This window comes from Phaethon aethereus, assembly GCF_964289735.1.
Source record: "Phaethon aethereus genome assembly, chromosome: 11".
NCBI classification, from domain to species: Eukaryota; Metazoa; Chordata; class Aves; order Phaethontiformes; family Phaethontidae; genus Phaethon; species Phaethon aethereus.
The window spans coordinates 15,722,269-15,749,639 of NC_138587.1; the positions used below are offsets into that span (position 1 = coordinate 15,722,269).

General features: G+C 36.4%; 1 protein-coding gene across 1 annotated transcript in view; it reads right to left on the reverse strand.

Annotated features, from left to right (window-relative positions):
- Positions 1 to 2,671: 2,671 nt before the first annotated feature.
- Positions 2,672 to 27,371, reverse strand: part of CACNA2D3 (calcium voltage-gated channel auxiliary subunit alpha2delta 3) — a gene marked incomplete at its 5' end in the record, with an annotated part of 467,841 nt that continues 443,141 nt past the window's right edge. The window contains 6 exons of the mRNA XM_082004801.1: positions 2,672 to 3,102; positions 3,950 to 4,055; positions 4,850 to 4,960; positions 21,442 to 21,553; positions 24,644 to 24,699; positions 26,294 to 26,346. Of these exons, the coding sequence (XP_081860927.1) occupies positions 3,010 to 3,102; positions 3,950 to 4,055; positions 4,850 to 4,960; positions 21,442 to 21,553; positions 24,644 to 24,699; positions 26,294 to 26,346 (531 nt within the window). The 3' untranslated portion in view covers positions 2,672 to 3,009. The remainder of the gene's footprint in view (positions 3,103 to 3,949; positions 4,056 to 4,849; positions 4,961 to 21,441; positions 21,554 to 24,643; positions 24,700 to 26,293; positions 26,347 to 27,371) is intronic.

Sequence of the window (27,371 nt, forward strand, 5' to 3'; positions counted from 1 at the left end):
TTCACAGCATCTTCACACCTCCTCAGAGTTTCAGAGCTAATGATGACATACAGACTGGTAAACTTAACAACAGTCAGAAACATTCCTATGTATTAGAATGAGATCAGCTTTTCTGTAAAACTGTTTCAAATAGCCTTTGGCATGCTTTCAGCCTTTGTCAGCTAGCTCCGTCCCATAAAACTCATAATCGTCGATTCTGTTTGGACATAGGCTGCTCCTATTGCAGCTACTCCGTTTTGGAGACCAAGAGATGTTACTAGCATATACGCATGGCACTCTGAGCCAGATGGCCTCAGTGCCACGAAATGTTTCCAGACATGCTCATTTTACTAGTATAGATGCAGCCAATTACTTCAAACAAATAGAGATCTCACAGCATTATCCCTGGCCTACTGTTGATCTGTTTGATGCACTCATGATTCATGTTTGAAATCCAGAAAAACATGAATGTCAATGACTACACGCACTCAGTTGAATATGAGGACCTGCATAGGCAAAGATCCACACAGGTGAATGCAAGGCAACATCTCCATCTCTCTTAAACTATCGACTTTATGAACCTGAATCCACACTGCATCATAAAGTTGTAAAGGAATAAATACAAAATTTAAAAGACATCTTCATTAGCGAAGAAATGGCAACTCATAAAAAATGTTTTTACACTTAGCAACTTACTTGGATTATTCTGTTCTACATAGTAGCTTGTTTGTGTACACCAATAGATTCCGCTTTATAATTTTGTCTTAATGTGTGAAAATGAACTGTCACATTTCTCTGAGCAATATTCATTTACATACCCATATTTTAATCTCTTTCACAATATTAATTTAGACTGTCATATTTTAATCTCTCTTGTTGCTCCCCGGCTTCTTTCTAATTACAAACCTGTCCACTTCTTTCCAAAATTAACAATGAATTATTATTAGACATTTTCATCTTGGTTCAGTAGAAATATATTTTCGCCTTTAATGTATTTCTTTTCTTTGTAAGAGCAATGATGATTTATACATCAGACAGGATAGGCATTTGTATGCAGAGCTTTTCAATGGCTCTAATGAGAAAGATTTTTCTTTTCACTTTCTGTAACAAGGAAAAATCACCTGTACTATGTTGGTTTATAAATATTTCCCATTTAAGTTGCATTGAGAAAGAACAAACATCAGACATACAAAAGGATTCTGAGGCTATACTGTTGTGCATTCTGGAAGCTCATAAGGAAAATCAGAAACTAAAATACCTTATTTATAAAGTATTGAGATTAATTTTGGAGAGAATAATGGAGGGTAAGGTGGAATGGTGCTTATAGAAAAATCAAGCAAAGAACTGCGGGATGTCTGTGTCAGTCCAAGTGTAGAAAATGCCTTGAATTCCCAATTAGCTCAGTAAACAGAGCATGTCGCTAGGACAACAGATCGACTGAATGTCAGATGGAAAATTATTCCCATAGTGAGTGATTTTGAGACCAACAAGGAAGGACAGAGAAGTCTGCAGGAAAACACTCCTAACCAAAAAAGGTGAGGAAAGGAAAACCGTGAGTCCAGACAAAGAATTGTATGGTTTCAGAACCAGAGGAAGTACCAGTGCATTTGAACCCATTAAAGCATTGAAGTGGAAATTTTATTTTCCTAGTTCTTCCTCTTACAAGCTGGATAGTATTCCTTAAAACAAAGCCCCTCTCAGTGGCTCAGCTGCCTATTCTCACCCAGGATACATAGCAAATCTGCTTAGCGTTTGTCTAATGCTAAAAGCATACTTATTCCCAGGCAGGAAAGTGCAATCTTCAAGCACCAGAACAGTGGCATTTTATGTTGTTAGAAGGTCACGTTATTCTCTTGATAGTATTCTACTTCATATAAAACTCCAAAGAGAAACTGAGAGATTAAAATACTTCAAAGACCAAGATCTTCAGCAAACATATCCACAACAGGGCCATTACTACCACTTACAAGAGGAATAGACTCATTATACTAGGGGTAGGATAAACATCCCTCTTTGTTTAGGGTTTTAAAAGTCTCAAAAATCTTATTTTATCTTCTCGTTTCCCTTACAAAGAAGAACATAAGGCCTAGAATAAAAAAAAAATGGTCTTGATCTTTGCCCCCTGAGGGGAACCTCAGTGATTTCTCAGTGAAAACCATAATGAAGTCTGCTGATGCAGATGTGTCCGAGTCAAACTTTCTCTTCTCATGAATTTCCTCATAACGAGCTTCTCCTAGATGACATGACGTCTAAAGGACAGAACACTAACAGAACAGTATCATCCTTTTATACGGGTTATTTTACATATCTTCCCACAAATTGTTACAGATGAAAAGTATTGAATTTTGCCATCTGCAGGCAAATCAACCAATTTGATCTAAAGCTTGCCCAAGTTAGGGAAAAGGCTTTAATCAGGCTTTGGCTCACTTTCTAAATGTGTCTGAGATGTTTTATAGCTATTTCCAGAAAGCAAACCTTCACTATAAATCAGCACAGCATATTACCTGCTTAGCTTCATACGTGCACATGTGTTTCCTTGACTTGTTAATAAAAGCTATTCTGCCTTATTATAAAAGCTAACTCCACATTTTCTTCTCTGAATCTTTTCAGAAATAAGCTAAAAGCATAAGAAAACATCTTCCACTTATTTTATTCTCTTCCCATCATTCATTAATGGAACAAATATATTATCATACTTAAAATACACTCTGAAACTGTGATTTTAATATACTTTATTGAAAAAGTACACAGTTTTAAATTGTTTTCAATGGGACAAAGCAATGGTCACCTCTATCTACCAAGTCCTTTTTTGATGAATCATGACTGCCATATGCCAAATTCACATCTGCATGACTTGCAAAGTAAAAAGATAAATCTTTTTTCAACATATCTTTAAGAATTTATATCACCAACAGCTTAAAATCATAAATGCTGATACTCTGACTATAATTCATGTCCTCTATGTTGCACCATTTCCCAGATCACAGTTTTTCCACGTATTAGCATGCCAATTGAACACATCAGTCAATGTCACCTTGAGAAAATCGTCAATAGCAGAGGAAGAAGAACAAGAGGAGGTTTAGCACTAAGGCCTGAGACACCACCACATTCTCTTGCATTTTCCTAAAGAAAAAAAAAAAGGAAAAAAATACAAGCCGTTACACTCAATTGTGATACATGACTATTTACCAAACTACATAGGCAGAAGAGGATTGGTGCAAACAACAAAACCCGTGAACTAAGTACACTCAGGAAGTAATACAGGTACACATTTTCATTTGAACAAGTTTAGATTGTAGACTGAAAATGAGCATGATAACAAGCAGTAGACATTCCTCTCCATGCTGTATTTTAGGTCTCGTTCTACATTGCATTACACCATCAAAGGCATGTTACTCCCAAGTAAAACAGATGCCTATGAACATATGCCATACAAGCCACTGTAATCTCATCCCGGTGTCTACCAGATCTCCTTGGCACTATAGAAATAAGAGTACTCTGCAGAACACAGGGTAGTAAATATGTGTAGCGATCCCTCCAAAGCAATACTATGTGTAAACATAACGACTATAGCCTGACAGTTGAGATACTGAAGCTAGTTACTGAAAAAAACATTAACAGCACAAAGTTCCCAACCATCTCTAATGAGGAATCTTGTGGTCAGTGCTTGAGCCAGAGTAAGTTCTCAGATATTCCTGGCTGCCAATCTGTGCTCTCATCCTACAACGTTCTCTTATATGATACAAAACAGTCTACAAAAGCAGCAAGTCAAGACATTGTCTATAGGAGTACTAAAAAGATTTGCAGCACTTCAAATGTCACTCACTTCCCCTACTGCTGTGTTCTGAATGTTCAGAATATTTCTGGATGCTTCACCTTAGAAGATAGTTTTCCTATTTATTTTTTAAAATAAATAAAACATCTGCTAGAGTCTAAAGAAAGTAAAACTTAAGTAGAAGTAGAAACTTACTTCAGGGTGAAATCCATGACAAGATTCTGGGCGTCTTCTTATCTTCTGAGATTTTAAACGTTCACATTTAAGGGATTCATTATGTACAAGGTAGTTAAGGAGAGATCTTCTCAGCATTGCATTTTAATGTCCTGAGTTTATGTGAGGGTTTTGAGATGAACATAGTGAAAATCTTTCAGTTCCTTCCTTCCTCTCCATCAGAAACCCAAGGTGATACGTGTTATCAACACATGAAAAAGAAGGTAATTCCAGTGCTTTCTCTTCAGTGATCGGTAGTTTACACAGTATCATTTGCACTTACACTTCTAACCTGCCTTTCCATAATAAGTCTGCAATAAAAGCACACTGCAGGCTCCGTTTGATAAATTCCAACTTATGTGAGAAAACAAATCCTGAACTACACAACAGCACAAAATAAACGAGGCAACTAAAAATCAAGTGTTATATTTACTTTGCTAAATTTTTATATTTTTGGAAAGCAGGACTCTGAAACATTTTCAATAATCCATTCCAACCGAAAAATAAAAAGATATGTATCTTGTAAGGAGTTTTCTAAGTTCCAATATCAGGAGCTTCATTCTTTTAAGGAAATTACATACTTAGGGCCTAATCTGAAAGATGTTCAGCTATCTAAACGTGACCAGGACCTTACGATACTTAAAGATGCACATAAGTATGTTTGCTTAATTTGTGTTGGTTGTTAAAAAAAAAAAAGGGAATTGTCCTTGAAAATAAGTACAAATACATTCTCAGGTGGCTTAATTTCAAACATCCCCAGCACTTTATAATGGGCAATGATGCGTTCTTCAGTCATGTAATGCAAGTTTTACATAATAAGAAATTTCTCAATACTTTCATATTGAATTTCTTTCTGAGAACTTTGCAAATAAAAGGATATACCTTATTTCTATAGGTGCCATGGTAATTGGTGGGACAGAATCACAGTAACACTCATTATCTACTACCACCATGAAGAGATTGCTGCTTGGGATTTGCTGGATAACAAAAGACCTGCAAATTAAAAAGAAATCAAATAATGGTGACATTATCCGTATTTCTGAGCAACAGGTTTTGGTAGGGTTTTTTGAACTTGTCAACACCACCTGTATTGTAGACACAAGTATCATTGACTTCATATATCATACTATAACTCCACACCTTGTAGAAGTAGAGGGCCTTGGGCAATGCTTCCCTCAGTTCACAGAATATGGTTGTCCATTTTAAGATGCACATGATGCTGAAAAGTGCACAGTGAAGCAGAACAGATAGGCTTATACTGCTGAATTGCTAATGCTGCGACTGGGACACAAGTGAATTACCAAGGAGTTTATCAGATTTCAATACTGAATCTCTGCTCTATTATGAATACCTAGCTATGTGCATATGATCTGCAGATTTTAAGTACACATGAAACCGATCTGCAAAAATAATGAAGGTTCTCCTACAGCCGCATAGTGGTAACTCACGGTCCCAAACCTTAGCCTCTACAATCACATTAGGGCCTTTATTCACTCTGGGTCTTGCTTGAAGCAACATGAACTACTGAGAAAGATCTCAGCTTTCATCTGTACTCTTGAGAGTAATTTTATTACTGAGCCAACAAAACAGAGATTAAGCCTCAAAATCTTCCTAAGCGAGGAGATTTATTTTAGAATGACAACTATATGATACAAATATGGTGATAACTCAGCACCACATTCAAATTAAGACAAACTAGGCAACTCAAAAGGAGAGCGAGAAATAAAGACATTGTTTGTAAGAAGGAAAGCACCCAGGGGAGACCACGAAAGGATCCTGTGGGCACTATTCAATGATCTACATAGTTACAATGAGCTGAACTCTTAAGCACATACCAAAGAGAAAAAGGGGAGTAGGCAGAGCCAAATAGGCACTGCTTAGCCTTTTCTTTGAAATTCAGGACACAATACAAAGACAGGCTTTAAGGCTCAGACCCAATTCTTGATAAATTTTTAAAACAATCTGTCAGAATTTATATATCTTATCAACAGAATATCTGCCATATCGAATATCATTGAAATCTGGCAGTTCCAGGAATTAGGTGTTTTTCAGTGCGGTATGCTGGTAAATGTACAGAACATTAAGTGAGGGTTTGAGCACTAAGATGATGTGGAGAGAAACATATTTTTCCTCAGACATCTTTATTTAAAATACATATTGTCTTACTAAAATAACTCCCTGCTTTTTCCAAAGATCACAGGAGATGAAATAGCAGAGAGGGCAGGGAATATTCAAACCTAGCTTCACACAAAAAAAAAAAAAAAAAAAAAAAAAATTGGAAAACTTTAAAATGTTGCCAATGGAAAGATTAAACACTTTTCAGTATTTTTTAAACTTACTGAACCTCCATTAAAATTACACTTAGAGTGATCTGCAATATGTTAGCTTTATGTTTATACATGAAATATACATTTATGGCATAATGTAAAAGGCTGAACTTTATAAATGTACCTACCAAACAGCTGGAGCATGTAGCAAGACTGACATCATTGTAATGGAGCATCTGTGGCTTTGTGGATTTGTGTGTGGGAGAAATGGGGCCAATAAAAGGAAAGGAGGGAAAATCTTTAACAGACAATAACACCAAAATTGTACTGCATGAACTTCTCAAAGGAGTTATGAATAAATCAAACCCTGAAGGACAGAAAAAAAATATTAATTTTATTCCCAGAAATTGTCACAATTTGGATTTTGTGCACTCAGAACTAGTATTTATTGTATCTTTAAAACTATCTTACAAAAAGGATCTGAAGGGTACAAACTGTTGTAACGATTAACTGGACGCTAAAGGATTCATTTCTCTTTTTGATGGCAAGGGCGTAATCACTCTCCTGTTGTGCCTACAGTGTGCCTTTCGCGATAGCCCCGTTTTGTGGCCCCCAGATGAATGCTGAAGCCTGTGAGAAAGCATGTACCATATAGCCAGGATTAAAGGTGCCATTTCATGGAAGGTGGGCACATTTCCCATTTCAGTTCTTTCACCCACTTCTCTGGGGTGGCCTAGGGGCTGTGCAGTACAGGCTACTGCCTCCCCAAAGAAGGGGGGGGGAGTAAAAAAAAAATCGGGAGCTTTTCCTATCACTTCACCTAGCTGGAATTAAAAAAGAAAGCACTTTAACCCTGAGGGAAGTTTCCACTACAGAACTATGATGCTGAATAACTAACTATATTGCTTCTCTGACAAAATAGCCAAAAACTACAAAGGGTTGTAGGAATGAAGTGAGACAGAAAATTTTGCTAGACCTGGTAATTTGGGGAATGCAGTATGTGCATGGATTGATGGAAACTATGAATTAAAGGAACTGCAAAGAGCAATATATCAGGTTAAGTCAAAAAAACTTTTCTACTTTTTGAATTATATGATCGATATCAACTAATTACACTGGTTCAGTTTACCAAACAGTGAATATTCTTATAAAGCTACAGTCTGCTTACCTAATATAGATGTTTGTGAAGTGTCTAACCTTATGGTGACTGCCACAGAACATGTGACTGTCATCTAAAGAGCCATAAAAAGATGAAACTTTTGGTTCACTGCAGCATTTTTTTTCATAGTGCATAATAATATCTCAACTAATATCTTGCAAAGTGAAACTAGCTTCTCATCCACCATACCAGAGGTAAATTCAAAAAGCCCATTATCTTCCACAAGCAGTAAATGAATGTTTTCCCTTTCACAATTCTCAAACATAATCTTGAAGTGAAGCTGTAAAGCCAAGCGTGTGTCCTCACCAGTCATTGACTTGTGAGGTCACAGGCAAAGGATTAACAAACATATCAACAAGCGAAGACAGAGGATTGAAGACAGAGGTTGAGTTGAGCAAATAATTAAGGGCAAAAAAAAAATTTATGTCCAATTTAGCTTTCTTTTCTATTAATAGAATGTGCACGAGCAAATTATACTTCTTTCAGCTGCTGTAATTTAAGATCATTTCACAGTCATGAAGTATTCTTACCCTCACTAGGTCAAGGGCAAAGAAGCTTCTGCCAATCACAACCACTGCAGTTGCTCTGTGACTATTCAGATAATTCACATGACACTGCTTCCATGCCCAAACTGGATGAAGCACACAATCATCTCAGCAGCAGGTCTTCTGTTTGAGTTCAACGTTCAGTTTCCATGGTGACATGTGCGTGCATCTTTGAAATTCATTTTCAGTGAATGCTCTTGCCAGTAAGTCTCAGGAACTGAACATTCACAGAAAACAAAGGGTGCATAAACATTCACAACAAAGTCTTTCAAATACTGAAATATTCCACCAAGATGTTTTACTGCATACGCCAAGATTCAGTTGCAAGGGAGAAAAACCTCTAGCAAAACAGCTTCCGTGGCTGCAGTGGGAAATAAAAAAAGTTGCTGACAAAGTAATGAAAATGGTCTTGTCTTTTAGGCGAGCTCCACTGTGAGTCTCTAAAGTTTCTATTACAATAAGCATTTCTGAACACCTGCTGGCTTAGGCCGTCATTTGTGTCACTGGCAACATGGGAGCCAACTCTCAGGGACAGAGTAAGGGTTTTTACGGAACTTTATTGCTGGTTTAACAATCAAAAGAAAGTCTATGCTTAATAGCCTATGTTTAATATTTATGGAGAATGTTTCATGTTTAAAGGGTAAAGCTCTTTTTGTGTTAAATAATGTAAATCTTTTGATTTGAACCTTTTTCCTTTACACCAGTATCATCACCATAATTTGATAGTGACAGCACAGAAAAAGCCTTGCATATGTCTCCATATATAAAATGGAATAGACTGTTGGGGTTCCTGTTATGTTGAAGCCACGTTGAGTCAGTAAGAACTTTGTTAGTAATTTCTCCCCAATCTTTCATCCACTGAGGAACTAGTTAGGTTTATCTGATGCGCAGGTTCAGAGGCTTAAAACAGACCTGAACACAAACTGCTCCTTCACTTTGCAGGGAAAGTGAGGAAGGAAGACATTTAATACTTGAAAGGTGTGGCGAGAGAAGAGGGAAGAAAATCTAATCATGCCAAAATATTTTATTAATGAAGTAAAGCAAGAACAGAGAGTAAATCTGCAAGAAAGTCTGTATTTTGAGTCAAAGCGTTACACAACATTTTTCTCATCTTGCACACGCTTTATCTGTTTCTTTTGAACCTATTTCTGTATCAGCCCTTATAAAAACATCTGTACAAATATCATAGAAATTGATTTGGAAAAAGAAATAAGATTCGTGTTTTACTAGTAAATATTTGCTCAAAAATGTGTTCCTTGAAAATTAATTTTTCGTTGTGGAATGAAACAGGAAAAGACTTGGAATTCAAGTACTGATGCATTCATAATTACATTTGCTAAAGTCGTGCTTATGAAGGCATGATAAGAAGAGACACTTTTAATGTGTGTCTGGTGGCTAAATGACTCTTCCCACAGAGAACCAGATCCTTCTAATTTCTTAAGATAGCCTAGAATTTGGAAAGCATCATAATAGGACTGTAATACAAATCTTGGAGGGCAGTCACACCAGCTGCTTTTATGCATGTAACTCGGGTTCCTACATTCGAAGGGTAATCATCTCCAACTCTGAACAGAGTACATGCAGAGACACAAACTATTCAAGGATAATTCAGAGCAGGAGCTTGGCTTCGGTGATCTGAATCATCCTCTGCAGGAGGGTCTCTCTCTCTCTTTAATGGCTGAATAATGACCCTGCAGAGAAATGCATCCTGAAGGAGGTGAAATGTGATGCCTAAAGCTAAGTGCAGACTACAACACCTGTTCGAAAAGAGCCAGCAAACTACCTTCAAACCCATTTTTTCCCCAATTTGAATCTTTTCCTTTTGCTTGTGTATATATAGAAGTTTTCATACAGTTATAACATATACTATATTATTATAATAATTTATTCCACAGACTATGTTTTAAAAAAACCAAACCACCAAACAACCTAATTTCAAAAATGTCAGCTCTTTTTCTTATTATAAGAATTACTTTCTCCTGTAAGGAGGAATAATTAGAAGATATACTTGGGCAGTAGAGGAGTAGGGACTGAGCTGACACTACCCTTGCTGCATTGCCCTCTTTCCGCACCGTGTGCTTCCTTCTCTTCCTTTCACCTTCCAGCCTCTGAACCTCTGGGGTGGCAAAGTATCAATAAGGCAACTGGGAGAGGGACAAACCTCCCAGGAAAAGAAGGAGATGTTCGAAGACGGGGGGAAAGGGCGGGGATGATGGGACAGACAGTGTCGGTGCCCTGTGGGAAAGGGACAGTGGGAAGAAGGTTATTAGTTGCTGTAGCAGATGGCTTTGTTGTGGGGCCTCCCACACTGGTGAAAACAGGCGCAGCAGTGGCAAAGCAGAGCTAGGCCATTTTTAGCTCCTGGCAGCTGTAGTCATGAGGCTGCTATAAACTCCTGAAGTATAACCACCAGTTTACTGGCCAACTTGAAGATCGCACCCTTCTGTAAGTGACTTATTTCTTTGCTTACTGCAGGTCATCGCTTCACTACAACTACCTGAATCATTTTGCTACCTGATGCAAAATCTGTGTGTAGTAGGCTTAACATCTTGTCTCTGAAATGCTGCTGGCTTCAACTTTCCTTTCCTAACATAGTTGGATCCGAAACAGGCAAAGCTAAGGTAATTCAATTTTAAACATGCAGGAGATGTGTCCTGTCCAGCTAAGCAAACTTAACCTTTAAGTTGTTTACTTTCTAGTATTTGACTATAACATCTGCTATTAAAGGAAATCGATAGTAGTGTTAAACAGCTTAGTCTCTGTATTTCCATGCAGGAGAGAAAATCCATTTCCTTGTCCACTGGTGTTGAGTTTTGGACAGGATATAAGACCTGAAGTTTCTCTACTAATAAGCAGCCACTTACACAGCCCCAGACACACCCAATCGTAAGGAACCGTATCGAATGCAGGGTGTTTTGTATGGGGCTGAGGGTGGGCCAGACAGCTGTAGAGAGGACACAGACATATTAGACTGTTCAGACGGAGGATCCCAAGTACCATCATTTATTGGTCACTTGAACTATTTCTCTTTTCCTGGCTTACAACCATGCTGCCATTAGCTGGTGGCCAGCGACGCCGCTACATGACTCGTTTCAAGAGCAAAGAACAGCAATAAACCTCCTACGAGCAGTCAGAAATCTCTGACTTTCAGATCCATTTTCCCCTTTTTCCTTCAGACAGTCGCAAAAGTTGCAAAGTGTTTGAGGGAAGAAAATGAATGACAAGCAGCACAGAATTCTGAAGATACTTACAGGATAAGATTACACTTGAGGAACCAAAAAATTTAGAGAAAATATCTTCCCATTATCCTGCAGAATGGAAGATATTTCTTTGTAATTTGAGGATGATTTTAGCAGAGCACCAACATTAATTCAACTTGTTTAAAAACAACGCTGTGTGTTTCTAGTTAAAACTTAATTCTTGTTTTCTTACAGAAATACTGCATTATTGTGCTTTGTTTTAAAACACGCTTGTTCGTATGTAAGAATTACTGATCTATACGGTGTATTTTACAAACAATATGCTTTTTTTATTTTAGAAATATATGCTGCTATTAAATCTGTGCTCATGACAACAGATGTTATGCAGTAGAGTATGCGGTCACAATAAACACATGGCTTAGGTGGGATTTTAATCCTATAAACATTTAAATGGCTGTTCAGATCCATCTTTAATGTCATGTTTAGAAGCTTTCACAGCCTGATTCAAGGGTAAAAAAAAAATAAATCCATATGTGTATTTTTCATTTGTTTCTGTAATGACCGTAGGAATACTTTAATACTATTGTTTAATGTTACCGTGATGACTGTGGGGTTTACATTCAAATTATGACTAGAATAATATCTCATTTTTGTGTTAGCATATGTCACTCCTTCACATACATAAACATATCAGTAATTTTTAGAAGGCATTAGAAAAGTTCTTTTAGCTACCAGTTGTTTTGCCCGTGCAGATGAATCCTACACAAAGCATGGAAGAATTTCGCTGTGAGTAATCTGAACTGAAATAAACTGAGGGCAATATTTTCAAATTGTCAGCCTAAACACATGCACAAAGATATGAAAAAGCAGTCTGAATTTCCACAGTACTCCACTCAGATAGCCTCCACTGGGCGCTCCAGTGCTTGAGCATCTCTGTAAATACAGCCATTTGCCTCCAGGCCTTTCAGTGTATTTTTTTAGTGCAAACCTGCATTAATGAAGTTTGAGTATTTTGGATTAAGGTTAGTCGTTACTTTGGGATTACATTTCATATCTGTCAAATTTGATCTTTCCTATTTTTTAGAGAAAGAAAAAACATACCAGCACCAGGGTACAGTAAATGGAAAATATTGTGCACTCTGCACTTAAATATGTGTTACTCGCATAACTGTTGGTTGCAAATGTTCAACCCTAATGGTCTGGAACAAACTTTAAGCATTCAGCTGAAGTGCAGATATCCGCTGTGCTGTTTCCCAACTCCTATCATGTGCTTTCCAGGCTGCTGGCTACATTTCCAACCCACATTTCTCTCACTTATCACATTTTTTAAATGAATGAATGAAATGTTTATATCACAGTCAAATTGGGCTACTTGGGTTTTTTTTTATTCCCCCAGATAAATGATGATAGAGAATGGAATATCTTTAATACAATTTATAAAAATAACATATATGCCAATAACAACATATCTGAGAGCCGGAGCAGTTAAAGTATATGCAAAAAAAGTAGCTAGTGGTTCTCGCATACAAAGAGAGACAGATAAACTCTCAGCCTCAGGCCTGTAACGTGACTCCATGCTAGCAAAATATTGCTCCCACGTATAGCCCGACTGAGTGTAGCGCGATTTGATGTCACTATAAACATACCTACTCAAAGCAAAGCTTAGAATCAGGGATTTAAATAAACAATATCATCCTCATCGTTCCTGTGTCTGCTGAAGGCTTGCAACCCCAGAGAGCTGTGGCACGGTTGGCAACTGCTTCGCTTCAGATAGGAAATCCCAGAACACCATTCCTCTTTCGTTATCAACCAGGGGATGCTTTCTCAAGTAACTGATGCTCAGATAAGAGCACCTTACCAACTGCATATTAAAAGTGTTACAAATATCCCAAAGCTTTGAGTAAGATAATGGAGAGTTTCAGATCACTATGTTTAAAATGGACTGCAAAATTTTTGCAAATAAAACAAGCTCAGAAATCCCAGAAACTTTAAATATGAGTCAAGGTTCATACCCCTAAACAAACCTGAGCTCACTTCTGACTGTGTGGCATAACTGGGTCTCCATAGGGAGAGTGGGTACCTGATTCTGTGATAAACTGCTTGCAGTGAACAGCAGAGTAGATACAGTAACTGGCACAAAGCAAATCATATCAGAGGTGTCTTAATGCTTTGAACTTCTTGACAGTGGCACCTGGTTAGCAGGAAGATGATCGGGAGGCCAGAGAAGTTATCCAGACTGGAAAATGTAGTTCTACTACAGCATATTAGCCAACGTGTGTTTTTAGCAGAGTTTTTTTAGCCCTACTTAAGTAGCTGCAGTTTGTACTGAGAGACAACTCAGATAATGCTTTTAAAATATTAGATGATGTCTAAGCTAGATAGCTAGATTCTAAATATCATTTAAACAGTAAAAAGCCAGTTGATTTCCTCTGATTTAGAAAGGCTCACAAATATCCCATGACATTGTAAAAGCAACTTTTGAATTGCATGAATTGGTAACTACTCATTTCCACAGATTTAGGTCTACTCTACTCTAAAAAGATGATATGGCTCTAGCAAAGAGATACACAACACAAACTGAAGTATAAAAACCAGGAGATTCCCATCAAAAGTGTAATAAATCCTAGAACTCAAGTGCTCGTCGAATGTGCCCACAGTGTGCTTTATAAGGATGTTAATTTATTCCTGTAAATACAAACTTTAGCAATGCTTGAGAAGGCCACATCTGAAAGAATTAAGTGTGTTGCATGTCATCTTCTGCATAGCTAGTTAAAACTCTGTAATATTTTAGGTAATACGTAAATGCTCCCTGCACGGCACTCAAATCTTAAGATTCGTGTTGCTTTTCCATGTTAAAGGCTATTAAATACCTGTTAAGCTCTCAAACCCTTTATAAAGAGAAGTGCTAAATGTACAGATGCCTAAGTCATGTTTTCATTGTTTTTCAATCAGACTATAATATAATATGAATATATTGTAAACTGAAACGAATTTCCTAGTGTTAGCAATTCTTCACAAGTGTGCCTGGCTTTAAAAATTCACTGCAACGTTTTCCAATTTTAATAAGTTTTCTTATTCCAAGCCATCTTTGATAAATATATTACTACTCAGCTCAATATATTTTGGCATTGACACAACTTTTTAAATCTCCTGTCATTACAAAGCATCCTTTCATTATGTCAGCTACTATCTATCATTTGGTTAATATTTATTACTGTTTATTTGAAATGCAAAATTATGTTGCCTTTTAAGTAGTGGTAATATTTACATTTTATGACACTACTAAGCTTAACTATGAAGAGTGAATGGGTAGAGATCACATCCCTCCCACGTAGAAGTTTTACATGTAAACTTCTCAAGTAGTTCAGCTCTAGGCTGATTGGGAAGACCTAAGTAGCGAGTTACGAGAGAGCACATCTCATCCTATTTGTCAGAAAAAAACCTACAGTGAAACCAATGACAACATTAATAGCCCATATTTCTAGGAAGCTGACCCAAGTATCTCCAAGGTTTTACAGTACTTACAAATGGACCACACGGTCAGTACTATGAAGTCTCCTAATGAAAAAGTTGCCCACATCTGCAAGAAAAGGCCACTGCGCCTTTCCTCATCTTTCTCTTCCTTCTATAGAGTCCCCCTCTCATTCAATACATATTCCTTGCCATTAAAAATGCCCTTTGAAAAAGATTACTATGGTCAGAATTATTTTTACATTAAATATAGTTTTCATCTTTTTGATCCATAGTGATTCTTTCATTCTCTAGCTTTTTTATGGTGATTACAATGCCAGGCAAATTGAGAGAGAGAATCTGAATATAGATTTGCATGGTTTTGTCAACTAAATAAACAAACTCCAAGGTTTTGATTTTTGGGGGGAACACACTGACATAGAAACCAAGAATAATAATGAAAGATTATTTTCAATGTAAGGTGGCATTCTGTATATAAGCAGATACAATACTCCTGAATTCAACAAGCGCACTGAAAAAAGATCTGAAAAAATGAATATTGAAAATCTTTGTCTATTTAAAAACAAAAAAACTCAAGCAAACAAAAAACACTTGAAAACTGCCCAAAGGATTGTTAAACTAATGACTGACAGGCACAGACCTGTCTCGTAATTTATGTAAGTCTTGCCCTATTATTTCATATACCTATTTTCTCAAATGAAAATAGTAATTTACAGTGTTTCCTGAACTGGTAATTCAAAATATACATTATCAAAGGGTAGAGTTAAATTACCCATACAGTGACTTTAAATTACACCTGCATGACAAACTTTATAATCACTGTTGCCTTTGGAGTGAAAAGGAAGTTACTCAGCATACAACTGGAGATGTGTGGGTAACACAAAATATAGAATTTTAAACTAAGTATAAAGACCTTTATAAAATATTTATAAAAATACTAGCAGTTGAAATTGCACAATTTGATACCTTTTACAAGGCAAGAACAGGGGAAAAAAAATACTTTTGGGATCTTCTAGGTTTTGGCTACTCTAAGTTTCTACCAATACTGCTTTTGCCACCAATATAAACACTTTTTAACACTCATAAGTATTCTGCAAGTCTGGAAGATCTGATTTTCAAAACAGAGGTGCAAGATGACTCTATAGATTAAGATTTTGATTCTGGAGACTTCAACAATTAACTACTGAAGTATGAAAAATACTGAATTTCCCTTGAAGGTACTCCTCGACTTCCACGCGCATCTAAGCAAGCTATCGGAGATTAAGACCTGTTCAACATCGCCAAAATCAGCAGTGAGCAGCTTGACTATAGCACGCCTGTGACTCAACACGGGCATAGGTCAAAACCGTTTATGTGCATGGTATCACATGTGTACTCGGCATGGTTGCTGAAAAGCAAGCATGTAAAAACACACAGTCCGAAGAAAGTATGGTGAAATTTAGAGAACATTTGATTTTCTTCTGGGTCCTAATGGGATGGATACAGCAAAATGAATACAACCCAAAACATCTTCTAGAAGACTGACTATAATGTACTGCCCAAACTACTCCAGGGAATCTACAGGGATATTCTGCTGTATGTAGCTAGAGCTCCAAATGAGAAGAAATTGGCCCTTGATGCTTTGCTTGTTTTATACGGCAAGCTGATTTGTTTAGAAGCAAACTAACTACATCTGAAAAGACAAATGATTATTTATTTCATGGGAAATTGAACTGTGTATTTATTTACACATTTTAAACACGATCAAGTACAGCAGTTTGGCAAGCTTCTACTGAGAAAGAAATGCAGATATATTTTAGCAAATGGCAGTACGTCTCAAGATTAAGTGGTTTTTAAAAACCATTACCTTTTTAATGTCTGCAGATCGCACTGTTCCTGACACTAATATACTCATGCCCGGAACAATCTGCATCTAATTTGTATTGTTATTTATCTCTTACTGCCACAGAAGTGCATTCAGTGGACAAATCTGAAATTTGCCATTATACATCCACACGAAGGGTGCAGTGTCATCCTGAACTATAATTCCACTGCCATTTACCTCTTTTTTTTGGCAATGAACAGTACTCAATGCCGAGGCTATAAGAAAGCAAGAGAAGGCATTTGGTTTATTGATGATTTTCCCTGTTAAATAATTGTCTGCTTACTAGCACTCCCATGGGCCAAATATATAATACGTGGGACAGTGTTTAATCAAGTAAGTGGTTCCTATGAATTTAGCAGGCAATTTACATGTGATATACAACAAAGTAAAGGGAATACTTACATTCATCTTGCATAATTAAAACACACACGTAAGTCTTTCCCAGGGCTAGGATGATTGTAGCTACGTATTTCCTTGCTTCCCTAGTGAAAATATGGCTTTCCCATATTTACTTTTCTCTTTATTTTGTGTCTTAAGACTGCGCACAAGGAATCAACTGGGAACAAAACAGTTTCTCTGAGTTTTTGGTATTGACCTTGTGGACCCATGAGTGCTGCAATTAAAAGAGAAGGGGGCTTTGCTCCCTGGGTCACTGGAAGTAAGGCCAGATTTTTGTTCTGCGTCCAAGTCCAGTATGTCATCACACATGAACAGGAGAGGTTAAAAGGGCATATTTTTAAGGATTTCACTGTGCAATTGCTGCCTGATTTGTATACACATAATTTCTCTAGTCAAACATGCAAATTTAGCAACTATGCACTTCAAATGGTTCCTTGCAACTTTGACATTTTAAAATATATACTTAATGTATAAATAGTCAGATGAGTAAGTTGCTATACCCACACTCATAGCAGTTAATGCTATTAATGTTATTAGCTAATGCTAACCCAGTTAATGCTGAAATTAAATAGTTTTCCTAAATGAAGCTAAACGAAAACATCTGAATTTTCATGAAAAAAAAAAGAGATTTGCAATTAGAGAAAACTTTTGTTGTTTGTGCTACAAAAAAGATGAGTAGATATACTAAAAAGATCAGGTAACTTTCTCTGGTCAGATATCGTAACAGCCATCACCCTTTCCAATTTGTAACAACAACTCTGTCCTTCTAAGGATGCTTTCCTTAGACATTTTTAGTGCTTTTTAAGTATTACCAATTAAACTTTGCAATGCTGAGATCACCAGAAAGCAGAAACTGGTAATGGAACCAGGGAGAATTGCTGAAGCACTTTGGTTGACATGCTTACTTGTATTAAAAATTGGCTAATGCATTGGGGCAATACCTCATAAAACTGCAAGCAGCATTGAAATACTTATTTAGCCAAAGATTTCCAACTTAATGTCGAATCAAAGACACATCTCCGAGCAACACAATGTCTTCAAAACCTATACCGAGTGCGTTTGGCATTAGTGTAGTTCTGACTCAACAGAAAGAGTGCCAATTGACATTGATAAAGAAAAAACATTTCTCTTCAGCAATTAACTATTTCCAACAGTGAATCTGCCACAGAACATTCAACAGTCTATTATCTGAGATTTCAGAAGTAATGCTTGCTTTTTGGGTTTTTTTTTTTTAGGTTTTTTGCTATAAAGGGGAATAGCTTTACTGGAAAATATGAAAGCATTTCAGATTTTTAAAAAATTCCAGTTTTTCTGTCTTGTTGACAGTGCTTAGAAAATGTGGGTTGACTTGTTTTTGATTGCTGTTTAAATAACACATTAATTTAATAATCGTTGGGATATTGAATAACAACAAATTATGGGTTGGGACAGCCAAACCCTGACCCTAATGACATTCTTATGTTAATCCTTATTTTCTTTTAGGCTCCTGCTTTCTTAATAAAACCTATATTTTTGAAAATCGTTTTTAAACATTGCAAATTATTCCAAAGTAGCATTTATTTTTTGCTAGTAAGAGATAAGTTTACATACAGAGAGTGTATTTTATATGTCTGTATACATCTAGTGCCTGACTCAAAGTCCACTTAAGTGCGTACATGCCCTTCCATTGATTCTCAGAGCTGATTCTCAGAGCTGGCTGAAAAGGTGAGACGGCTATTTATGAAGTAACTACTATGTAGTCCTTCCTCCTGCGTGATTTATTTGTGAGGATACTTTGATTTAAATCTGAGCACCCATGATTAAAAATTATGATTGCAAACTTTGATAAGAAAAAGGCTTAGTTTTCATAACTACAGTCAGTAACGGTTCCTCTCGGTAACTGTGACGTGCAGAGTATTTCTATCAGATCAGTAACCGCACACCCAGGATGGAATAAGACTGAGCCTCTGACTCTCACTATGTGACCTTGTTGACTATGACTTTGTTAGCAATAACACAGTATTTGTGCTCCAAAATGTCTTATCTAAGTAACATTATATGGTTTCAATTAACATCAGTCATCATTTTTACTTCTACTAAGAGACTGCTTTTAGTCTCCTTTTTCAGACAAGGGCTCTATAGTCGTGCCTGACACTGCTGGAACAAAAGATACTGACTTGAATGACTAACTTGTGACAAACTTTCTTGCAGCAGAGTATTTGCACAACTTCTGTTTGCAAACCTGTTCACAATATACTGACTTTTTCAGTGTCTTTCAAATAGGTTTGCAATCTTAGAGTGGGTATATATTCAGCTAAATATTTACAAATATATTTCTCTATTTGTAATCAAGATTTGCAAGTATATATCATAAACAGATTAATCTACAACATGGTCCAAGGAGGGCACAGAAAATAATCCCACTGACTCAAAGTGATTTGACTCGAGAGCCTAGTACGCAACAGATGCTGTGCAGATTAACCATCGAATGCAGTGTCAGTTCAAGACTCACTGTATATGAGGTTGAACCCTAATTTTGACTGATTGAGCCCATGATTCTTAAATTACAAGTATTAAGCAATACACTTGCTTGTAAAAATATCTATCGGTAGTGAGGCCATGAAACAGAAAACTGGGTCAGAAGATGTAGGTCTACAAAGGACTTAGGGTCAAATTCCTTAGCTGTTCTGCGGGAAAGTGTCCTGGGTTATAACAAAAATATTTGGAAGCCAATGCAGTCTGCAATCTTAGATGCAATTTGTAGATTGTTAATGACAGTGGGTAAACGGTATAACGAAGAACTTTCCCATGAGAATCTAATAGTTCTTCTGGATTATTTCTTTAGGTTTTGCCATTGCTTGTGGAGAAAAATAATGGGTGCCTTGAGATCAGTTTGTAACTTACAGGGTTTTCTTTTATTTTTTTGTTCCACTGTGGAACACAAAATGTTTTTCTATGAAAAAGATCTTAGCGCATTATTTTTGAAATACTATAATTTTCACTAAACTCAGTTTCCAACTCAGTGCTGTCCAAGTATTGCAGAATTGTGTTATTTTTGAAAGTTATTTCCTTTGACCTGAAGTTACCTAAGAAGACAGACTGAAATCTGCATTCCTTTGAGAAAACCTGGTCCCGTTAAATTAATCTTCTTTTCATGGAATCATGTCTGTTTGCAAAATTTAAACGTAAGTGATGTATGATAATTTGTTGCACAACTTCTCAGTAATCTTCTGCTAAGTGATCACAAAATAAGGCTGCTTGAATTCTACAATGCTGGCATGAAGGACTCATAGCAGTGTAACATACATTGTATTTGATATGTCAAGTGGAAAAGTCACTGCTTGATTTTGTTGAATTTGTACTTTCTGGGCAGTGGGACCTATTGTTACATTTAAAGGGTTCCCTAGGATCAATTTACAAAGCACTTTCATACTTCTATCCCACAAAGCCATATAAAAGCAATTACTCACACCAGACATTAATAAATTCCTTATAATTAAAAGTTGGTCAGCAGCAAATTAAAAGCGAATATTAGCACTTAGAATGTACACTCCAGTGTACTTACTCCTATTTCTTGTTTTAAAACAATGAAGATATTGAGGAGGAAATTTAGGAGCAAGTCCAGAATCACACCTATTGACTTGAAAGAGAAGAAGTTTTCACCTTTATTTGCTAATTGCATATCGATTTAGTCTGGAAAGGGACCGCTGTAACAGTTTTTGTTTAACTTAGAAATTTTTCCTGACATTTATATTGATAGACAAATTATTGCTGTAAATACTAATCTCTTTTGTGATGATGACCTCCCAGCATAAAGGCAATCCAGTTAAGAGACTTACTGAAGTAGAGAAATTTGCATAAACCATACCTATGCAGTTCTTCAGTTAAATTGTACCATAACTACAGTAAAAATGTCACTGCACATAGGCACTAAATGCAGAGAAAAAACTTTTTCAGTATGAAAGAGGAAAGCTAGACTGAAGTCTTTCTCTTCTTTTAACCTTGTGAGGGACAACTTCACAGTAGCGCTGACCGCAGAACTGACAAGGTTGCAGCACTGACATGTGAGATTTGTTACTATTAACTCAGCTCCCCAGCACTGAAATTTTGGAGGACAGATTTAATCCTCTCCCACTCTTTCAGCCTCACAATTCTAGGAAGGAAACACCATTTGGCATTCAAGTAAAACAGCCAGATCTCACTGTACCCGCAAGGGAACTTCTAACCTATCCAGCAGGGTTTCGGTCCTGTATAGGAGAGCTAACAGCACTAACCTTTTTGCATCTAAACCTTTACAGAATATGCCCTTAGCATGTATCTAGGAAAAGTCTTAAAACATTCATTATTCTCTGAAATTAGCATAAGCCTCTACTGCTTTTACCTTTTTTGGTAGAAAATAATAGGCACTCTTTAATTTAAGAGTATCAAACTTTTAAATGACCCCTGTAATAACAGAAATGAAACCCTGATAGAGGTCATTATCTAAGATAAAACATAACAGACTTGTATGTTCTTCAACATAACCTTGAATAATTCAGTTTTACTGCTTTGTCACAAACAGTTGTATAAAAAAAAATTGAAAGGGCTTACTTGAAACAGTCATCGCAAGCAATATTCCCCGTGGTCTCCTTTATAGTGCGTTCGGAAACAAAAGCTGGATATTCAGTATCACAGGGCTCTAGGGTTTGTTTCAACCTCTGCGCTATAGGCACAGAAAAAAATATCTTGATGTTAACATGGGAAGAACAGCACACAAAATTCTGAACAACATGAGATGCTGTATTACAGAGCTCACAGAGAACGGAAATGTTACTCAGCTTCTGCCACCCTGTGAGATTTCCTAGGCAGTGCATAACACTATTTTTTCAATTAAAAAAAAAAAAGTTTATCCAAGGAATGTAATTTTGTAAGATATAACTGTTAGTTATTCATGGTTTAGGCATCGCCAACCTACTTTACATTTATGCACAAGCTTTTATTCTTTCTCTGTAGATTCAAGATGGACTTACTGTTATTTTTATTTCAGTGATGCTGTACATCACTATTATGTATGGGGGTTTACATTTATTTGATAACCAAATTGTGGTACATTTAACTGAAGCCAAAACGCTTTTTTGGATTACAGCTTGGGGATCTTTGCAGAGTTTCATCAGTTAGACTAATTCTGTGGGTGAGGGGCAGAAGCGTTACTTTGCCGAGAACTAGTGCTTGTAATCTTCTTCCCAAAATAGTAATAATTAAGACTCCGTAACACTTTTAATCTGAAGCCTTTGCAGTGCAAGGAGAAAGAAAGTGTTACTACTTGCATCTTAAAGATTGGTAAATTGAGGTAGCAGGAAGCAGTGAGACTGGTTCAAGGTCAAACTGCAGGACAGCAGCCAAGCTGGGAACTGAAGGCAGCTCTTCTGCCTCTCACACTGATGTATCTGTTGGACAATGTCTCCCTCATTCCCTTTCTTTTTCCTCACCACCCCTTCATTCTTCCTTAACAGAGAGATGCACTTGCACATCAGCACAAATGTTAAGCCTATCTTAAACTAATTGCTAAGTGAGAAAACAAGACGAGGTATGACAAAAATAGATTACACTAAACAGGCTCTCAGACCCGACAGATCTTCCGTTCAAGATAATCTGTTTCAGCGCCAGTGGTGTATCTATTGCACACTGCCAGGGGAATAAGCAAAGCTGCATTCGCAGTCACACACTAGGACACGCATTTCTGAACTGTTCATAATTTTTGTATGTAATTTAAAAATATTCCCCTAAATGCACAGATCTCAAGGGACGTACTAAAGTTGGTCAGGAAAGTTTTGTTATTTCTGATACTTTCATGACATATTTAACAATTTAACATTTTCTTAAGAATTGTCTGACTATCTCTACTACACCTTCTCCCTTTCTCTTCTGTTCTCCTTATCTGTTTCCAAGAATGACTGAAATTTATCACCTGTATTTTGGGTCTACCCTCACTTGTATCAACATATGGCTTGTGTAACAAAGACACTGCCAGAGATCCATGGGTCTCAGATTTCCAGCACCTCGTTAGAGTCCAGAAAATGATGGGGTTGCCCAAGGTTTAGGGCATCAGTTTCTTCTCTCTCATTTACAAATGCGATTGAGATTACAAGACCTTGTGCAGACGTATTTTTCATATGAAGTGTCTGGTAAATCGGCAGGTGTGTGGGGACCCTCCACACCAAGGACTAAGACTGGCATACCTGCCATTCTTCTTCAGATATAAGGAACAGTTTTGCATTTTCTGGGTCTAGCACAGCAAACCCTACTGTACTTCACAGCCATCAGTGTAGGAGATATTTTTCACCATAGTTAGGGAAATCACTGGAAAGTTAGTCTTGGTTTTTAGAACCCCTGCCTAGGCACTGCTGATTAAGAAGCAGCCACACAAGCAAATAGTGTCTGGCTGGTTCTCATGAAGCTCTATTTGTGCATGTGCATCCAATCCACATCGGGCTCATTGCTCATGTAACAGAAGAATCGGCTCCAGTGTTGCCGTGCAGCATACAGCTTACATCAGTATGGGAAAGGCTATACTAAGTTCACCACCTAGATTTCTAGAAGGCTCTTTATCAGATCGTCACCTGCAGCAGACACCAATCTCCACCTCCCCTTCTGCCTACACAGCATTTACAGCACGTTGGGCAGTAGCCTGACACGTGCTTTGCCGTTTGCTGCCATACTTTCTGGTTGCTCCAGGACAGATCTTTCTGCTAGAAGGGCTCCAGCATCTTATTACTACAGGCGACACTGGAATATTCCCGGGCATCAGTATGTTCCGTTTTCCCGACACCTTAACTTAGACAGGATATTATTTTGGCCTAAAGACAGCCTAGTATCCAGGCAATGCAAATATAAACTGAAGCCTGAAGTAGCAATTTCATCCCCTGCTTTGCTAAGGAATATGCAAATCTGCAAATATGAGGCTGAAGAATGTAATTTAATCATTATACCAGTAAATGGCATGCAGAATAATTTGCCTATGAAATAGCCAACTGAAGAGCACTGCTCTTGTAAATTAGCCCTTTACTTTTGAGCAGCACTTCTGAAATGCCATAAAAAGTCTGCTAAAATAGAAGAGATAGCTGACACTGCAGAGTTCCAATTCTTATAGGAACTGTTAAAATTTCATTATTCTTTCAAATGAAACCTCCCCATTTTAAAAAATTATTTTGAGTAAATTGAATTTTAATTAATCTAGCTTTTATTACTTTAAAATATATATTTTGAATGGAACGATAAAACAAAATGCAGTTTTAACCAGTCTTGTTCAAAAATGAAGCATAAAATTTAATAACTTAAGCCCTAAAAATTATTTTCGTATGAAATTATATTGAGATGACCACGTTCCTGTGGACTTTTGTTGAAACGGCATTTTCCAGCACAATAACCCCCTACATATTACAGCAGCTCTAGAAAAAGTATAGTATAAGCAGAAAAAGGCTAGTATAATTGCTTTATTCACAAAGGCTGTTTTGGAATGAAAGAAGCATTTAAAACAAAAAACATATTTAATCATTATCAACTACTTTAACTTTTCCATTATAGTACTGTATTGTATTCCTAGAGTACACGCAAGCACTTGTGGTTATTCATAGAAGATCTTAATGATCTTGTGTTTTGGGAAACATTAAGAAAGAAGAGGATGGGAGACAAACTATTGTTATCAGACATCTATTATTTAATCCAAAACATTTTACACACATGTGAATTTCAAAAATCCAATTAAATCTAGCCATTTCTGTCATTATAGCCAGGAAAAAAAAATTACACTTACCTTTTGTTGTTAGATCAGAGTGCCACCAACTGCATAGATTAAATTCCACAAGGAACCTAAAGAAATCATTACAGTTCTCATATTATCCCATAGAATGTTTTCAAAACACTAAACTGGCAGTAGTTCGATACCATTAATCCTATTCTAAATAAAAGCTAATACAGAACTGAAATTCATGTTACTAGCATAACTCTGGGATTATCAACTATTGCTATGCTCATATTTTCACTGGCTTGTAACTTACCACTGAGAATTTATTCTGAAATTAACCCCATCAATAAATAATTGAGTTACCTACTATTAGATTATTGATCTTATTTGAAGCGTCCACTAGAATTCTCAATGCATGGCAGCATACAGTATTTTTACTGATGAACATTATTGAACATTATTTTTTCATTATGCAGAGTATTTTGACTCTAGTAAAATGCCATAGGATTATAACTGTCCTGGCTACAGTACAGGAGTACACACAAAATACTTTCTTATGTTAACTCTGGAACTAAAATAATAAAACTAATTTATTTCTAGGAGCAGAAAGGATTGATTAATCAGTGTCTAATCAACTCTAATTAGATGTGTCAAGAATGCATTTTCCCATTAAAATATACTGCAATTTACTTTGAAGAATGGACTGAAATGTGTCAGTCTATCACTTATTGTAAGTGCAAAGAATATGAAACCAACATCCAGTTTGTCATATGGACATGAAACTACAATACTTACAAACACAGAAAGTTTCTGGAAATTTTTGAAGCTGTTATAGCTAGCATCAAAGTCTCATTTTAACATTATTTCTTTCCCTGATATTTACTTTGAAAGCTGCGTTTAAGATCAATATCTGCCCTTTGGAAATAGCCATTCAGTTAATCCTCCTTAACTCTTATTCCAAACTTTGATGAAAGCTCATATAATTTACAATTAAAACACAACAACTACAAGAAAAAAAATAGTTCTATTTGAATAAAGAGTAAATCCACTTAAATCTGCAACTCTGTGCTCTGATAAGAACAATAATGAAACATATAGTTTAATAATACAAGACACATTTTAAGGCTTCCTCTTCTCCATATGATATTTCTCTGTGATTTCTTAGTCAAGCTCTTAAAGACAATAGTCATTATGTATTAACTTGAAATATTAGATGAACTAAGCCAGGTAAAAAAATTCAGCAATTTCTAGAGTATACCTTATCTGACATATACTGTAAAAGGTCCATCTTAAAGAAATTCATGAAGTGACAAACAATACAGTGAATCACTGTAAGATTGCTATATTGACAACAGCCCACCCTGCATTACAAACACCCAGACATTTATGTAAAATTTAACAGCAACCACAATAATAAATTTGGTTTGTATATTGTGATCTGCTAGATTTACTACGCAAAGACATACGGATATCAGTGACGACCATGAATAATATAAAAAGGGCAACTGTGCATTCATATAGCCAACAATTTCTCAGATTTTAACAATGCAAAATTGGAAAGAAAAAAGTAAATATTTATTACTATATTTAAAATCATATCATAGAAGCAGCACAATGTATGTAAAAGGCAAAAAGTACTAATATTCATTAATTATTCAGAAGTACAAATATTCATTCATTCATACAAATTTTCATTAAGTTCTTGATAAATTTACTTACAAGACAAGCTCGGTCATAATCCATTTTACTGCAGCAAAGAAGGCATTATAAGGCTGAAGAGAAGCAACTCATTTAATAAAAAGGCAAAAGATGCAGTATTTATATCTTAACTGAATTCTTCATGTAAAGACAAGGTTATGGATATTCAAATGCATGGGTACCATGAGAAAAAGAACAATAACTTTTTCTTATGAAAAAACAAATATTATTATATTGATTATTAAAATATATAGTAACGACATTTCCTTTTAATGTGGTTGGTCATATACACAGATTATCAGTTGGAAAAGGAAGTTTTGCAAATGATTCTTTAATATTTAACCTCTAGGGGTTCCTATTTCCCAGGCTATTGCGGGAGGAACAGCTCTGGTAGACAATATGAGCTTTTCTTAGGCTGCAATTCACAGACTTGCCTCTCTATAATGTAAATCCCTATTCATTACCTCAGTCTAATTAGGCTACAAAAAGCTCCTGAAGTTTGAATTTACCTAAATGAAGTTATCTGTGTCATATTGAAGCCCCAGTTGTAAGCACTTTAAGTAGTTTTTAAGATACTCCCCTCCTCCCTCTGTTTTTCTGGACCATAACAAATACAGCAAACACTTTGAAAATCCTGTATTTACAGTACTTCTACTGTATATTTTATTTTTGAAAAGAATATCGATAGGATCTTTTTATGAAAGAATTTTGGGCAGAAAAGTCAGTTTCCAGAAATTTGGAAAGGAATCTATCTTGGTCCCACTCATTTGTACTAGGGTCTCCTAGTTGCATGAAATTTGCAGACTTTTTAGATTCCCTATCAACAGAGTATTTTAGCATATGCAAGAGGTCATACTGACTTTAAGAGAATTACTCAGATATCTAAAATCATGCTTAACCATCCTGAATCAGCACCTTACTGAAGCAGTGCCATTTTGCACAACAGTAAGTGGCCATTTAAAGTTTTCAGAGGCCACAGTTTTCTATGCAGGGCTGATAACTCACAGAGCCAATGAACTAGTGTCAGTCAGCGGCATGAAAGGCTGAAATAGCAAGCCAGCAGAACACATAATACCCAAGACAGTAAAGATTTTCACTT